The sequence below is a fragment of the Pleurodeles waltl genome, chromosome 12, assembly GCF_031143425.1.
Source record: "Pleurodeles waltl isolate 20211129_DDA chromosome 12, aPleWal1.hap1.20221129, whole genome shotgun sequence".
In the NCBI taxonomy this organism is placed as follows: domain Eukaryota; kingdom Metazoa; phylum Chordata; class Amphibia; order Caudata; family Salamandridae; genus Pleurodeles; species Pleurodeles waltl.
The window spans coordinates 288,977,555-288,994,077 of record NC_090451.1 but is presented as its reverse complement, the minus strand read 5'-3'; the positions used below and the strand labels follow the sequence as shown (position 1 = coordinate 288,994,077).

The 16,523-nt window shown below is 39.0% G+C and overlaps 1 protein-coding gene across 1 annotated transcript in view; it reads left to right on the top strand.

Moving 5' to 3' along the window:
- SLC6A2 (solute carrier family 6 member 2) overlaps nt 1-16,523 on the top strand; it is an 821,779-nt gene that overhangs the window by 688,918 nt on the left and 116,338 nt on the right. The window contains exon 9 of the mRNA XM_069216273.1: nt 15,756-15,868. Within this exon, the coding sequence (XP_069072374.1) occupies nt 15,756-15,868 (113 nt within the window). The remainder of the gene's footprint in view (nt 1-15,755; nt 15,869-16,523) is intronic.

The window sequence follows — 16,523 nt, the reverse complement described above, 5'->3', positions numbered from 1 at the left end:
AATCCAGAAATTGAATCTACACAACCAAAGTCACATATTCCTAGAACTCCAATAAAAAAAAAAAACTGAATACTAATGAAGAGGCTATAAAGATATATTAAATAGGGGCAATATTTTGAAACTACTAGTGGCCCATTAAGACCTAGGGCACTTAACACCAAGCAATATAGTGCTGCAGTGCCACGGAATCCTAGCTATTATTTACACTGAATAGTGGATTCTGCGCTAGAGGACGATGGATCGAAGCAACATAGGTTTGAGGGGATGCCATCAATGAGCGATGTGAGCTCCAACAAATGTCATTCACAATCATTAGTACTAAATCATACTCAATAACCACACCAGCCTATTAGAAGAATTTATGAAATTATTTCCCTATATTAACAATGTTAATGTTACGAAAATAACTCTCAAACACAAATGATAACCATATAGAATCAATAGCGGTTGATTAAAGCATCTTACATATATCCCGATCTGATTAAGACAATCAAACAAATTATCTCCAAAAGAATCACGCTTATTAATAATACAAAACCCGGTAATAATGGCAAGGTATACATTAGTTCAGCGTTAAAATTATTTCAAAATAAGTCAAGAGCATTTCAAATTAGTTCTCTCTCTAACTACGAATTAGCATCAACATGTTGGGCTTCATGTGAAAAGAATTTAGTAACACAAATTTAGAAAAACTCTTTAACTTGATTAATAAAAATAAATATTATTAATGTGCAGCATTTTAATCATTAGTTGCAGCTGGTACCTGAAAAGCAAAAGAGACACGTCATATCATACAGTGACGTACATTACCAACAATGAACAGTCAATAGCTTACTGGGGCCAGGGCACACCATCAGTTGTATCATCAGAAGAGTTGGGCCTAACAACAGCTAAACCCGCTCTGCTAAACTCAAACCATCAGAAATCTCTCCTCCTCTCTAACATAGGATCTTTTCTGCTCTCAATTCCATTCCCCCAAGAATCCTACCCAGTTGTTATACTAAATCCTAATAAGCTTATGATTGGTCAATCTATGGGGTGGTTGAATTTCAGCCAATCAACAACTAAGCTGATGACCTAAAACACAACAAATCTACACTAACTAGAACATTTTCTTCATCAATAACTATTCCTCTTCCGTCTCATCTGTAGCTCCATTGTTTCATCGCCTCTCAAATGTCTTGTCTCAGGAAGAAACTTTTACTGTTTCACTTCACTTCCATCCTTGAGGAAAGATCACATATTAGTAACATTCTCAAACAATAGGACATTTCAACTTATGCAATGCTCGGTTAAAACATGACCTTGTAGGACATAACGCTGCAACCCTCTAGGGTTAGCTGTGGGCACATCTACACAAACTTTTAAAACACTTTTTGTAAGCTTTGAATTATGGAAAACAACCACAGCATTTAGTTTGAATTTTGCTCAGTTAAGGACAGGAAACGAACATGAACGATCATTTTTCAAAAGTTACTTGTTTTACACATTAATTCATTACACATCTTAGTATGAAAATCACTAATAAACATATTAGAAAATTCACACTCTCACAATATCTCTCCTCTGATGACTATTTATGTCATCACATCAACCAATAATAAATTAATTTATTATCATCAATTTCAAAATTTTGTCTCATTTATTATCTCATTATTTCTTTTTCTTCTTTTATTCCCTCTGTAGAATTTATTCATTTGTATTTCAAAATTTCTACTATTCTTTTCCAATTTTCTTCTCTTAAAACATTTTATTACGTTATATGTTCCTCAAATGCCACTTAAACAAAATACAATTATTGACACCCATTTTGCTATTGTCAAAATAATATTTCTCCCCACATTGCTAAACCAATTTCCCTCAGCTTTAATTCCTTTGCCAGCTTTTTCCCAAACTGTAGTTTTTGTTAGTTCTTTTAGATCCTCACTATTAATATTTGTTACATTTTTAATCAGCTCTTTAACTTTACCTGAATTATCAGGTACATAGGTACAGCAATGATTAGAACCTAATAATTTACAAACTCCTCCCTCTTTCGCCAAAAGAATGTCTAACGCAAGGCGATTCTGAAGTGCCGTAGCTCTTGTAGCAGACAATTCTGTATCCAGAAGAATGATAGCTCCGGAATATCTTGTCAGCATGTTATCTACTATTGTAGACAACTTCTGAATCTTAATTGAATTTAGGACTACTCCCACTGAAGGAATTATAGCCTCCAAAATGTCCCCCACAATGCTAGAAATTGATTCTCGCTTGTGTCTCGTTTGAAATTTCATCGATTCAGGGATCTTACTCAAGTCTTCCAACTGATAGATTTTTGGAAAGACTATTCCCAAATAACATGTTCCATACCATCCTCTAGGAAGACGGTGATATGCATTTCTTCCACAAGTATAATTAATCCCAGGTATTGGAGGGTCCTGTCCATTCATCATAAAATCCCACTTACTCCTAAACATAAAACATGTCTACATTCACTCTTTCCAACAAACACTCTATCATTCTTACTCCAAGGTCTATATATACAAAGTTTTCCTTGTTTAGTAATGTCAGTATAAGCATAATCTATTCCAGGCTTTCTACTTATAATTCTCATATCTATTTTTGCCTCAGCTTTAATCCCTTTGCAAGCTTTTTCCCAAACTGTAGTTTCTGTTAGTTCTTTTAGATCCTCACTATTACTATTTGTTACATTTTTAATCAGCTCTTTAACTTTACCTGAATTATCAGGTACATAGGTACAGCAATGATTAGAACCTAATAATTTACAAACTCCTCCCTCTTTCGCCAAAAGAATGTCTAATGCAAGGTGATTCTGAAGTGCCGTAGCTCTTGTAGCAGACAATTCTGTATCCAGAAGAATGATAGCTCCAGAATATCTTGTCAGCATTTTATCTACTATTGTAGACAACTTCTGAATCTTAATTGAATTTAGGACTACTCCCACTGAAGGAATTATAGCCTCCAAAATGTCCCCCACAATGCTAGAAATTGATTCTCGCTTGTGTCTCGTTTGAAATTTCATTGATTCAGGAATCTTACTCAAGTCTTCCAACTGATAGATTTTTGGAAAGACTATTCCCAAATAACATGTTCCATACCATCCTCTAGGAAGACGGTGATATGCATTTCTTCCACTAGTATAATTAATCCCAGGTATTGGAGGGTCCTGTCCATTCATCATAAAATCCCACTTACTCCTAAACATAAAACATGTCTACATTCACTCTATCATTTTTACTCCAAGGTCTATATATGCAAAGTTTTCCTTGTTTAGTAATGTCAGTATAAGCATAATCTATTCCAGGCTTTCTACTTATAATTCTCATATGTATCTTTGCCTTAATTTCTCTTCTTCTGCCTTCTGTAGTTTCTAAGAACTTCTTTTCTACTGGTGTTAGTAAACAAGTCAAATTATTTCTATGAGCAAAAGCTGTACCAAAGGTTAAAGTAGGCTCAAAGAAATCTCTTATAATTACCTTGTTATTTTCTGTGGCTATTTTATTCAAATAACCTATGACAGGTACAAATGATAATACTATCTAATAGTTTGAATACAAATACTGGATATATTCTTGATTACAGAAAAGCGTTAACAAAAGACTGCATCTTATAGCATAAGTCACCTGTAGGCTATGATAAGTAGTTCCTCCTTCCACTGAAGTCGGAATCTGTGTATATACATAACAATCATTCGCGTCCATCACCTCAACATACTCATGCAATAAGCGATAGGAAACATTAGAAGAAAGGTCTTTCTCTTTGTGTAAGTATTTTACATCTATCCTAAATTTATCTTCTGTTAGTGACTTATCAGTCAAATCTAAAGAGCTTTAAATTTTTGTAGTCTGGTTGGCTCCATCCATCTCATGAACAGACACTCCTGCAAACAACAATAAACATATTAACACACTCACTACCGCCAAACCAATACCAGACACTTTAAAACAACTACTTCTACTGTTTTGGTTTTGAAAGTTATTAACTTTTCTATATAAAAAAACCCCACTAATTTCAACAAAAACACTTAAAAAATCCCTCCCCAATTTTTATTTATTTTTTCTTTTCAATAATTCATTCACTCTTGGACAGTCCTTTTGTCAAGTTCAGTACAGCAGCTTGTCTGATCCAGTTATTTATTTGTCTACTCCAGTAAGTATTGCTATTTGTCTCTTGGGTATGAATTTTCAAACTCTATTTTTTTTTCATTTCTCTTACCCAAAGTCTCTTTCTTGCAAATCTTCATGTTTCAAAGTAAAAATGTTCTATGTCTCTGTCAAAACAATAGCTCAAGAATTCTTCCTGCCAGTCACTTGTATTTAAATATACCCATCCAGGCCCAGCATATCCCTTGCTTGCACTCTTTTCCTTTTTGGTCTCCTGCCACTCTCACTTTCTTATCCACTAGTGTGTTCTCCTTCATTCAACTCTTTTTCCTCTTGAATCGGTGGAATTACATCAACCTTTCCACCCTTTGAAACTTTCTCTGGCCAATTGTCTCCTTTCAATGTTCCTTTTGTCAATAATCTTCTCAGTATTGAGTCTTCACTTGCCCTTGGACCTTTCTCTTCTGACATTCCCACAACTGGTTCAGGAAGAGTATAATCCACTCGGGCAGGACTATCCTCAATTCCTTTCCCAATGGGGTCTGTCTTTTCTTCAGTTTGGTATGTCAAACCACCTGCTGCTGAGGTTACCCACCTCTGAGCAGATGTTTCTTCTTGTGTTTCTCGTGTTTCCTCCTTGTTCGAGCGCACCTTCCTCGAATTGATATCAGTCTTTTCTTTTCCTTCTTGAACTGATTTTTCTACTCCATTTGCAGCTTGATCAACTCCTTCAGCATTCTGCTCTTTTTCATCTGTGATAGGAGTAGGTACATTTCTGCTATTGTTGACATTTTGCTCACTTTCTTTCTCCTTGTTTCCATTGTTCTCAACTGTTGGTAATCTCAACAGTTCTTCTTCTCTTTCCGTTGGATCATCCACCTTTCTCGCATGGCTTGCATGAACCCAATTCGGCAAACCAGCACACTTCACAGCAGTTGTCATAGTGGGCACACTCTGATAAGGTCCCTTCCACCAAGGCTCAAGGCAAGACTTTTGTACGTGTTTCCGTACAACCACCCAGTCTCCTGCTCTCAAGCTGTGACCTTGACCTTGTGTTTGTTGTGCTTGTGCAACTTCCACCTGAAAAGACCGAACTACATCAGCCAGGCTTTTGCAGTAATCTAGCACCATATCATCTGTAATATTCACAAGTGCATTTGCAGGTATTGCTGGCAATCTCATTGCTCTCCCCATCAAAATCTCATGTGGAGACAACCGAGTCTTCTTATCTGGAGTGCTTCTCATTGGCATTAGTACTAGTGGTAAAACATCTGGCTATTTCAAATTTGTCGATGCACACACTTTGGACAATCATGATTTTAATGTTCCATTCATCTGTTCTACAAGGCCTGAAGCTTCTGCGCGATAGCTACAATTTAGTTTTTACTGAATGTTTAATGCAGAAAAAAGCAACTTTATTACCTCATTATTGAAATGTGTTCCCCTATCTGATTCAATGGAAACAGGAAAACCAAAATGTGGAATTAGTTCTCACAAAAGCAATTTAGCCACTGTAAAACTATCATTTCTCCTTGTTGGGTATGCCTCAATCCAATGACTAAAAATGCACACAATCACCAACACGCATTTCAAACCAGCACATGCAGGCATCTCAATGAAATCCATTTGTATTCTACTGAATGGACCTCCCACCATACCTATGTGTCCCATGTTGACAATTGTTCCTTTGCCGTCATTCATCTGCTGGCAAATTATGCACCTGTGCCAAACCAGCTCCACCACTTGTCTGAATTTTGGATTGTACCAGAACTGTTTAAAACTCCTGATCATTGCATCTCTTGCTATGTGCGTTTGACCATGACAGTATCTAGCCATTTGTGTCAACAAGCTGTTTGGCAAGACTACTTTTCCCTCTACTGTTACCCAAATTTCATCTTCCCTTTGTATGCAACAATGTTATATCCAATCCCTACGCTCCTCTTTTGAAACATTGTTCTGTATTGCTTTCAGTTCATCCAAAGTCTCAACTATCTGCATGGTTAAATTTGAATAAATCTCTTCATTTTCAGACATCAATTCCCAATTTCTTTTGAATGAAATCCCATTCAGTGCACAACATTTTGCAACTTGATCTGCATAAGCACTTTCCAATGTTAAATACTCTTGTCCTCTCTGCTGTGCACTACATTTGACCACGGCAATTTTCTCAGGTTTCTGTACTGCTTTTAACAAATCATGTGTTCTTTCCCCATTTCTCACAGGTGAACCTGAAGAAGTCAGGAACCACCTTTGTGACCAAATTTGCCCAAAGTCGTGTACGATACCAAATCCGTTTTGACTATCAGTGTAGATCATCACTTTCATTTGGTCTGATAATTGGCATGCTCTAGTAAGAGCCACCAGTTCTGCGACTTGTGCAGATATTACTCCTTTAAGCCATGAAGCTTCTAATATGCCAGTAACCGTACACATTGCATATCCTGTTCTCCAGGCACTCCTGTTGTTTCTTAAGCAAGAACCATCAACAAAAAGAATTTGATCATTGTCTTCCAAACAAGTGTCTTTAATGTTGTCTCTTGGTTTGGTGCATAATTCAGCCACTTCTAAACAATCATGTTCAATATCATCTATTCTAGATAGATCTTCCCCCTCATTTGGTAATAGTGTTGTCGGGTTAAGCACTGTGCACCTTTTTATTGTTGCATTTGATGCCCCAAGAATCACTGTTTCATATTGTGTCAGTCTTGCATTTGTCAGGTATTGTGTTTTTAACCTGGTCAATAGAATTTCTATTGAATGAGGTACCATCACCGTCAGAGGATAACCCATCAAAATGTTTTCACTTTGAGTTATACTCTGCTTAACAGCTGCAACTGCTCTTAAACAACCTGGTAAGGCTGCTGCAACATCATCCAAAGTAGCTGAAAGATATGCTACTGGACGATTGACACCACCATGTTTTTATGTCAAGGCAGACAAAGAACATCCATCTCTCTCATGACAAAACAATAAGAAAGGTTTTGTGTAATCAGGCATACCTAAAGCTGGTGCTTGACACAAACTCTCTTTCAGCTCAGTAAAAGCTCTCATGCATTCCTTATCCATCATTATCGGATCGGAAACATCCTCATGTGTCAATCTTTGCAAAGGCTTTGAAGCGGCTAAAAAAATTGGAATCCACTGGGGACAATATCCTACCATTTCCAAAAACATTATCACCTCCTTTTGTGAACTTGACAGTTTCATTTTCATTATTGCCGCTACTCTCTCGAAATTCTCCTCGACCCTTTCTCAAGCAAATGTCCCAAATATTTCACTTCTTGCTGACAAAACTGCAACTTAGCAGGAGAAACTTTATGACCATTGTCTCCCAGAAAATTCAGCAATGTAATCATATCCTCTCTACAACCTTCCTTTGTCTTTGATGCAATCAACAAATCATCAAGGGACTGTACTAAAGTAGATTGGTAAGGCATTACCAATGACTCCAGGTTCTTTTTCAAAATCTGATTGAAAATCAATGGTGATTCCTAAAACCCTTGAGGAATTCTACACCAACAGTAGACTCTGGTCAGAAATTTGAAACAAAAGAAATATCTGCTGTCCTCATGTACAGGTATTGAAAAGAAAGCTTGGCACAAATCAATGACTGTGAACCATTCTGCATCACATGGAATCTGAAACATTATCACTGCTGGATTTGGTACAACTGGACAACACTTCACCACTATGTCATTTATTTTTCTCAAATCCTGGACCAGACGAATTTTCCCATTCGGCTTTTTCAAACCCATTATTGGTGAATTACACAGACTGCTCATCACTTCTTTCAAAACTCCTTGCTCCAAGAATTGTTCTATCAAGGGTCTTATCCCTTCAATTATTTCATTTGTCATTGGGTATTGTGTAGTCTGCGGAAACACCACATTCTCTTTCACTGCCACTTTGACACCTTCAACTCCTTTGATCAAACCAATGTCTTTTCCTGAAAAATCCCAAACTTTTGATCTAACTCTTTCCTGCAAATCAATCTGCAAATCTTTCTTTTCAAAGACAGGGAAGAAATTAAGTCTTCCAAATTGTGATCTTCATTTGCCTGCTCATTGTCATCTGCCTGACCATCCTCAACATCCAACAAAGCTATTTCGCAAGACATCATCCTTTTCGCTTCATCAACTGCCAAATCTTTCTCATCATCACTATTACTCTCAATTTTAATTCCCTTAATTGAACACATAATCGAACAATTTATCTTGCACAGTAAGTCTCTTCCCAATAATGATACTGGACTGGAATCACAAACAACAAAAATATGATAATCTCTAGTTTCCGATTTTCACAAGAACTGGTTCTGTAAGGGCGTTGACCAAATGTTTATTTGCAACTCCTACTATCCGCACTGTCCTTTCTGAAACAGTTATGTCTGAAACTTCTATTGTCCTTATTGTTGAGCGTGTCGCTCCTGTGTTGACCAGAAAATTAACCTCATGACCATGTACTTCACCCTGCACATAAGGACCTCTCTGATCCACTTCTAATGATGCAGCCATCATATACTCCTCCTCATATGAACTATCCAACAGCCATTCAGCGTTTATTTCATTCTCACTCTGTAAAGGAAATTGTTCAACTGTTTTTACACTTTTGTCTTTACTCTGACTTGTGACCACTTGCGAAAGCATAACTTGTTGCTGTTCTATTGGGCTCTGTATCATTTTAACCTATCTCGGTTTGTACATTTGCTGTACAGGCACCATCTGCACCTGTGGCTGCATTTGTTGTATTGTGGCATTTGTATCTGTTGTACCTGAGGTTGTACATTTTGTATCTGTTGCATCGGCTGTAAAGGCTGAAAGCCTTACATATTATTCACATTGTTCTGGAAATTTGACCTCCCATTCTAGGTCCTCCTATGCCCTGAAATGAATTGACACCTTTTGTTTGCTGAACCATTCCTCCCTGATTCAACATTGGACACTGTGTTTTCCAATGTCCCACTTATCCACAAATATGACAAGGTAACACCTTTCGCCTCTGCTGCTCATCTTGCATCACCACTGAACTAAAATCTACATTTCTATTGATTACCGGAAGCACCATTCCACCTCGACCTCTATCTCGACCTTGACTCGGAAACAAACCATTTCCTTGTGGCAGTTGTTGAAAATGTCCTACAATCCTGTCTGTGTAGCCTTAATCTGCATCACCATTGCCTTCTCTTTCAGCTTTTTCTGCTTCAACTCAATTTCATCACTACAGTATTTAGCATACTGCAAAACTTCATCAATCGGCTTTGCTTGCCAGCAGATTAAATGATTCTTGATCATTTGACTTACTTCTGGTTTCAACTCTTTAACAAATCTTAACACCAAATGATTCATGCTCTCCTTTTCAATTGTTTCTACGCCACTGAATTGTTTGAACGCCTTCAACAAGCTTTCATAATATGCATGAACTGATTCTTTCCCATCCTGTGATGTTCTATGTATGCGCTGCCAATCAAACTTTTTCGGCTAAATTCTCGTTTTCAGAAAGTCAATGACTTCATAATATTGTTTCATTACTTCAGGAGATGGCGCACCTGTTTTTAAATCTCTTTGCGGTTCGCTCGTCGGCCAATCAACACTTCTCTTGCATTCAATCCATGAACCTGCTGGAACAACAATGTCAAAAAGTGTATTCAAGTCTTCCACAGACACTTCGAAAGTTTCACAAACCTATCTGTCTGCTGGTACCTCTCCATTGGTTTCTCTCTCAGTCTTGGGTAATCATTTGTAAAACTTATAATATCGCTTCTATTCCAAGGTACATGTATAAAATTCCCTCCTGGTGTTTCCTCATTGGCAGCATTTTCACTGCATCTCCTGTCTGTGTCACATCATCTTTCTTTGGTCTTTCTCTTTTCCTGTCCCATCTGCTCTCCCATTTGTCTAATGCCCTCCAAACCTGCACTTTTTCAGGTAATTCCTGCAGATCTCATGTGAATAAAGTCTTCCTCCTCCAAATTTAGTCTGTAACTTCTTTTCAGTGTTTTAATTTTTGTCAAGTCAATGTCATATTCGTCTGCTACGTCTTGTAACCGTTGATAGTGGGGCTGAATTATGACCCCTTTTGGAACTCTGTTGGTCTGAAACTGCAATCATGGAGCTGTCTTCCACTTAGTCTTATAGGGTGATGTAATATGGATAAAATGAACATTGTCCCTAAATTCCGTTATCTTTTTCACTCAGTTCTGTTGCGAGTGCCTGACTCATTCTTTAAACGATTTGAGGGGGCCATGGGCAGCTTTATATGGAGCTATAAAAGAGCCAAGTGGGTAATACATGTTCTGAAACTACCAGCTAATCAAGGTGGCCTGCTACTTCCTGATGTTAAGCTTTATTTCTGGGCAGCATTGGTAATGCGCATTTGGAACCTACTTACATATTCTGACCTTGACACTCTTGGCATTAGGTTACCAATTGGTTGTGGGCTCTGATTTTCAGTTATTTCTTTGCAGATGGTCAGATCTGAATTATTTTAAATGGGTGTGATTCAAGACCATTAAGAATATTAATTAGATCTGAGGGGAAATGTGTATTAAAAATGCTGTCCCATATGTCCATCTGTATACTCCGTTGTGGGGGAATCCCGACTTTCCACCTATTTTTAATGACTCAGTGCTCAGGTGGTGGGTCACATTAAACCTAAGAACCCTGGGGCAGCTTTTTGACTCCTCAGGGCTGTTGGAAATGGCCATTTCTGCAGGTTTATCCCCAAACTGTTTTCCTTCCTATAATTTTTCAGACCATCTTGTTGTTGACTTTAGGACTCTGGGTACTTTACCACTGCTAATCAGTGCTAAAGTGCATGTGCTCTCTCTCCTAAAACATGGCATGACTGGCTTACACATGTTAGGCACATATGACTTACCCCTGTGCCCCTTGTAAAGTGGTATACCATATACCCAGAGCATGCAAATTAAATGCTACAACTGGGCCTGCGGCTGATTGTTTCACCAACAGAAGTAGCCTTTTGAAATCTGTCTCAGGCCTGCCACTGCAGTGGCTATGTGCGTAGTTTACTGCCATCTTGACTTGGCACTTCAAACTACTTGCCAATGTCTAAACTCCCCTTTTATTACACCTATGTTACCCCTAAAGTAGGCCCTGTGTAGCCCTATGGGTAAGGTGCTGTGTAGGTACAATGTAGGACATGTACCTTTATGTTTTGCATGTCCTAGTAGTGACAAACAACGTATTTCATTTTTCACTACTGTGTGGGTTTTTTCTCTCATAGTTAGCATTGGGAATTCCCTGATATACTTTTAAGTGGTAATTTCTGATCTGAAAGGAATTACGTTGCCATGTTTGGTATGTTTGGAATGGTAGTGAGAAATCCTTCTTACTGGTGAGTTAGATTTTACATTACTACTTTTTAAAAATGCCACTTTTAGAAAATGGGCATTTCTCTGTGCATATAACTCTATGTGCTTTTCAGACTGACTCCCATACATGTCTAGGGCTGAGTGACAATTACACTTGGTGCATACTTTCCAGACAGCCACAACACAGGAACGGGTGGCTGTGACAGGAGATATATCTATATACTGATAGCCTTCCTGGGCTGGGAGAGGGAGAGGTTGTTCACACCTTACATGTCAAAAGGTTGTGTCCTGCCCTCATACAAAGGGCTGATTTACCCCTTACTAATGTCTGGAGCCAGGTCTGGGTTGAAAGGGGTTTGTGGTCACCACTTACATCAAAGACATTGAAGAGTATATGTACAGGGGCTCTGACCCTATGTTTTCAGAGCACTTTTGGAACTGGAACTGAACCTCTGTCAGAAGGACTGCTGCGCTGCTCAAAGAATTCATCAGAACTGCTCTTCTGCTGTCGCCCTGCTGCCTGCTACTTTCTGGATGTCTTGGAGTACTCACCAGATTGCTTTTCTGGTCGTTGCCCTACTGCCAGCTGCTCCCTGACTCTGTTCCATTTAGATTTTACAGGCTGCACATAGCCAGAGGACTGCTGCGCTAGTAGGAGGAACCTCCATTTAAACTACTTGCTCTCATGTGCTGGTCTGCCTCTCTGCTGCTTCCTGCTTTGTGTCCCTAGTGTTCTCCTGGGACTTGAGGCTGCCCAGAATTGGCCATGGGACTCTGAATCTGAACATCTTAGTCACTGTCTTTTTAACTAGTGCTTAGGCAGTGCTTTATTATCTGACGACAGTGAATGCTGAGTGCTTTGTCTGCTCAGAGGGTCCAGCGCATGTTGAGCGCTTTATTAACTGACTGTGCAGGTTTAGCACTTCACCTGCAGCTGGAGCAGGACATGTCTCCCGCATTCCTCTCCCCCACAGTGCTGCCTCCTCCAGTGGGAGAGAGACGCCACAGCAGGAGAAGGAGTCTGTATTCACAGGAATTGCCTCCAGGGATCGCAGGAACTCCACTCTTGCCATGCGGTAGACGGGACCCAGTGAGGGAAGCCAAGGTCGCCCTTCTCTTTGTGGATCTTGGACTCCATCTACAGCCGCACAACTGCATAAGCCACACCTGCCTTGGAGCTGTGAAAGTGGGCCCAGCTCCTATGGCCCACTGATGCGAGTGCTGCACAACTGAAGGGGCCACAAGAACTGCCTCTATTGCCATGGTACTGTGCCAAAGACCAGTGCAGGATCTGGAAGCATTGGGGCTTCCCTGCACCCAGGTTTGGGGGGGCACACTCTAGAGGTTTACCTACCACAGTAGAGGGGACCCATGCAAGGCCTCTCGTGCCTACCTGAGAAGGGGACCTAAATCCCTTCTATGTTGATTGGGGAGGTGAGCGGGCCACTTAAAAATTCACCAAACCTGTCTGCGTTCCTTTGCGAAGATAAGTTCTCTGTATACCAAAATTACCATATTTCATTTAGTAAATGTGCAGGCGCTCCCATGCCCTAAGCTTTGCAATCATTGCAATCTGATCCCTAATTACTGTATTACACCTAATGACTTATAGCCCATCCACCGAAATATAAAACCAATGATATCCTATGGGATTTATATTTCGGCGGATGGGCTATCCATCAATGTTGTGATGGAGTAACCCGTCCGACAAAATCAAAATCAGGCCCTCTGTGTTTGGATGGGGAACCTGTCAAGATCCATGCATGTACTGCAAACTGTAGGGGTTCATAGGCTGTCTTTCATGTTCTGATGTTGTGTGGTATATTGTTTTTGGTACTTCACTATCAGAATAATGATTAATACCTCAGGCCTTGCATAGTATGCACAGTATTTATGATGTATGACATTCATGGTCTTTAAGATATATTTACATTATAGGAAACCTATTTTTATATAATCCTGTGTGGAGTCTCTTTTGTGGTGCATTTATTGTGTCACTGGTGTGAGTGTGTTGCACAAACACTTTAAACATTGCCTCTGGGGATAAGCCTGACTGCTCTGTACCAAGCCACTGGGGTTGAGCACAGGTAATTTTTGGTGTGTAACTTACTTGCCCTGACTAGAGTGGTGGGTTCTGCGTGGTTTAGGTGCATACCCTAGCCAACCAGAAACCCCAATTTCTAACATGGCCTAAATACTTTCTTGGCACTTCAAGCACATTATGGCCTCCCACATCAATCTTTCTTTTTTCAAATGCCTACAGATTCTCAATTATATATTGCAAAGACAGTTGAACTTAGCTGAATCAGGTTACTTAGATTTTGAAGTATTTTTATACAACTTTAGGTAAGTTATCAACCAGAATATTTTATAGATTATGATTACATACCAGGAAGATGACTTTTGCTTACAGCAAAGTGGAGTAAACAGCTGGGCATGTATATCTCAGCAGATGACATCACATTTGACATCGTGAATCAATTGGTCTTTTCTGATAATCTTGAAATGCAACAATTTAAAACTATTTGCATGCTTTACTACACTCCAGAGAAGATATGCAGATTGTTCGTGGCAACTTTAAATAAGGCAAGCTCAAGAGTGGCAAAGATTCTACAGATCTTGTCCATATGTTTGTTGGCTGCCCCTTGCTTAAAAATATTTGGACCGCAACTTCTGAACTTGTCTTGCTTCATCTGGGGTATAACATGCAGCTAACTGAGAAAGATGTCACAATGGCATTAAATGCATCACTAAGCCTAGAGATTTAGCAGTGGGTGCAATTGCGATTGTTACTGCTCATCTATGCATCACCCGAGCCTGGATTGATCCTACTCCTCCTACTGCTCTAGAATGGTAGTCGAGATTCTTCTGAATCTACAAATTAGAAGCAGTCATACTTAACACCAATGGGGTTACAGGCCACCACGCTTTAGGAATATTTCAGCCAGATTTTTTCAGTAGATGTAACATTTTTTTTCCTTTTGCTTTTTGCCTTAATCAACTAAGAAATGGATCTGCTATATTACCTTCACATGTCTATCAATGTCTGTGTTCAACTGTGTCAAGACAGCTGTTATACAGACATGTATGTAACTAAAAAAGCTACTGTTTGAAGTGTTGCACAAATACTTTTCAAATTGCCTCTGAATTAAGCCTAACTGATATGTGCTGTGCTTCCCAAGGGTGGAGCACAGGTTAATTTAGGGTTTGCGTGTGACTTTACCCTCAGAATAATAGTGGTTGCTACTTGAGAAGGATTTCACACCCCTCAGCTAGTAACCCAATTTCTTACAGCAGTCAAATGCTGTAATTATCTTGCACTGTCTCTCAAAAGCACTTCTAAAGAAATTTTTAAAATTGCCTTTTCCTCTAACTCTTCATCTTTCTGCTATTTTTGACTAATGTTTGTTTCTTCACCTGTCCCCACCCAGCCCCACCCAATGCTGAGACGCCCTTCGGGGTATTTACATACTTTACCAAAATAATTACAATAATACTACTACTAATACTACTACTAAGAATAATAATGATAATAATTATCATCATAATTATCATCATCATCTTTGGTCTCTACCTTTGGAACTTTAAGTTTCTTATCTCTGAGCTGTATGTTGCTTAGTATTGTTTCTGGTGTGCATTCTTACATCATTGACAGAATAAAGGCTTGTTTAAGAGTTTGATGGAAAATCTTTCAGTTTGTCAAAGAAATTGTAAATCTGGAGAAGAGTTCAACTATTTTTTCCACCATAGCAGTAGTTTGGCCAGGTTAACTTTCAATGTAGCAGGTGCATTTCTGATAGGCGAAGGTTAATGAACATAAACAATTACCAATAACCTCTAAAGAAAGAAGTCCCTCCCAGACTATATACAAATGATTTCATTCCAAGTGACGCATAAGAGTCTGGTGCGAAATCTGTCGGTGAAATAATGTCTGCACGTTTTGTTCTGTCGAGATTTGCACCTGACTCCAACTTTTGTATGGCAAAATGGTGAATGGTGTGTCAAAACACATTTTCGAAACTTTATTTATGCACTATATTGCCCTTTACTCCATTGTTTTGCCAGCACAATTTGCATCAGCTTTTTCTGCTATAAATTGAGCATGGAAACGAAGGGCGAATTTTAGCAAAATTGAAAATGAGCGCTAATTGTAAAACCATGCGCCAAAAGGATTGCATGTAACCCAGTGCCAGCAGTATGTAGTAATGTGCACATGTGATTACGTGACAGTTGATTTCGCAAATGTTCAACCACTGAATTATTGTTATGCTAAATTAAACAAGAGCCATATAACTTTTCATTCATGTATCATTCGTTTACAGGAGCAGGATTAGTTTTTATTATCTACCCCGAAGCCATTTCAACTCTCTCAGGATCCACATTTTGGGCTGTGGTCTTCTTCATCATGCTGCTGACTCTGGGCATTGACAGTGCTGTAAGTAATTTCTGCTGCAGTTTTGTATATTATGATATCGTCAAGAAATTATGTTGAGGTAGGGTGAGACAACGTTGATTGTGAAGGGGCAAAGAGGCTAATATAAGTAAAAGGTGATTGTTGTGTATCTTTATTTATTTGAGGAGTTGTAAAAACTGTTTACATGTAACCTAAATGCACACTACAGTGCACTACAGGATGAAGTGAAAGAGAAAAGGAAAATGAGTGAAGGAGGAGAACTCAAATAAATGGCATGGAGAAAGAAAGGATATTGTTCAGTCTGATGAGACTGACAAGCCAATGGGGTGATGTTAAGTTGGAAGAAGACACTGCAATATGTAACAATGGTGCTTAGGCCCTGGGGTCTAAGTTGAACGACTCTTTCAACAGAAAGTTTATTTTAGATCTTTCTTGAACTGACTTTAATCTGTTTTTTTTTTCTATTCATTCCAAAACCTAGCATGATAGAAATTTGAGTGGTTTAACTCCATATTTAAGGGGCTGATTTAGAGTGTGGCAGAAAGGGTAATCCATGTACAGAAGTTCTGACTGGGTCATGTAGAGTTGAGTGGACCTTCAGTATGTCAGTGGTTGAGATTACTCTTGCTCTGCCGCTGACATACACTTCCAACGGCTCAGCATAATAAGGGCCATT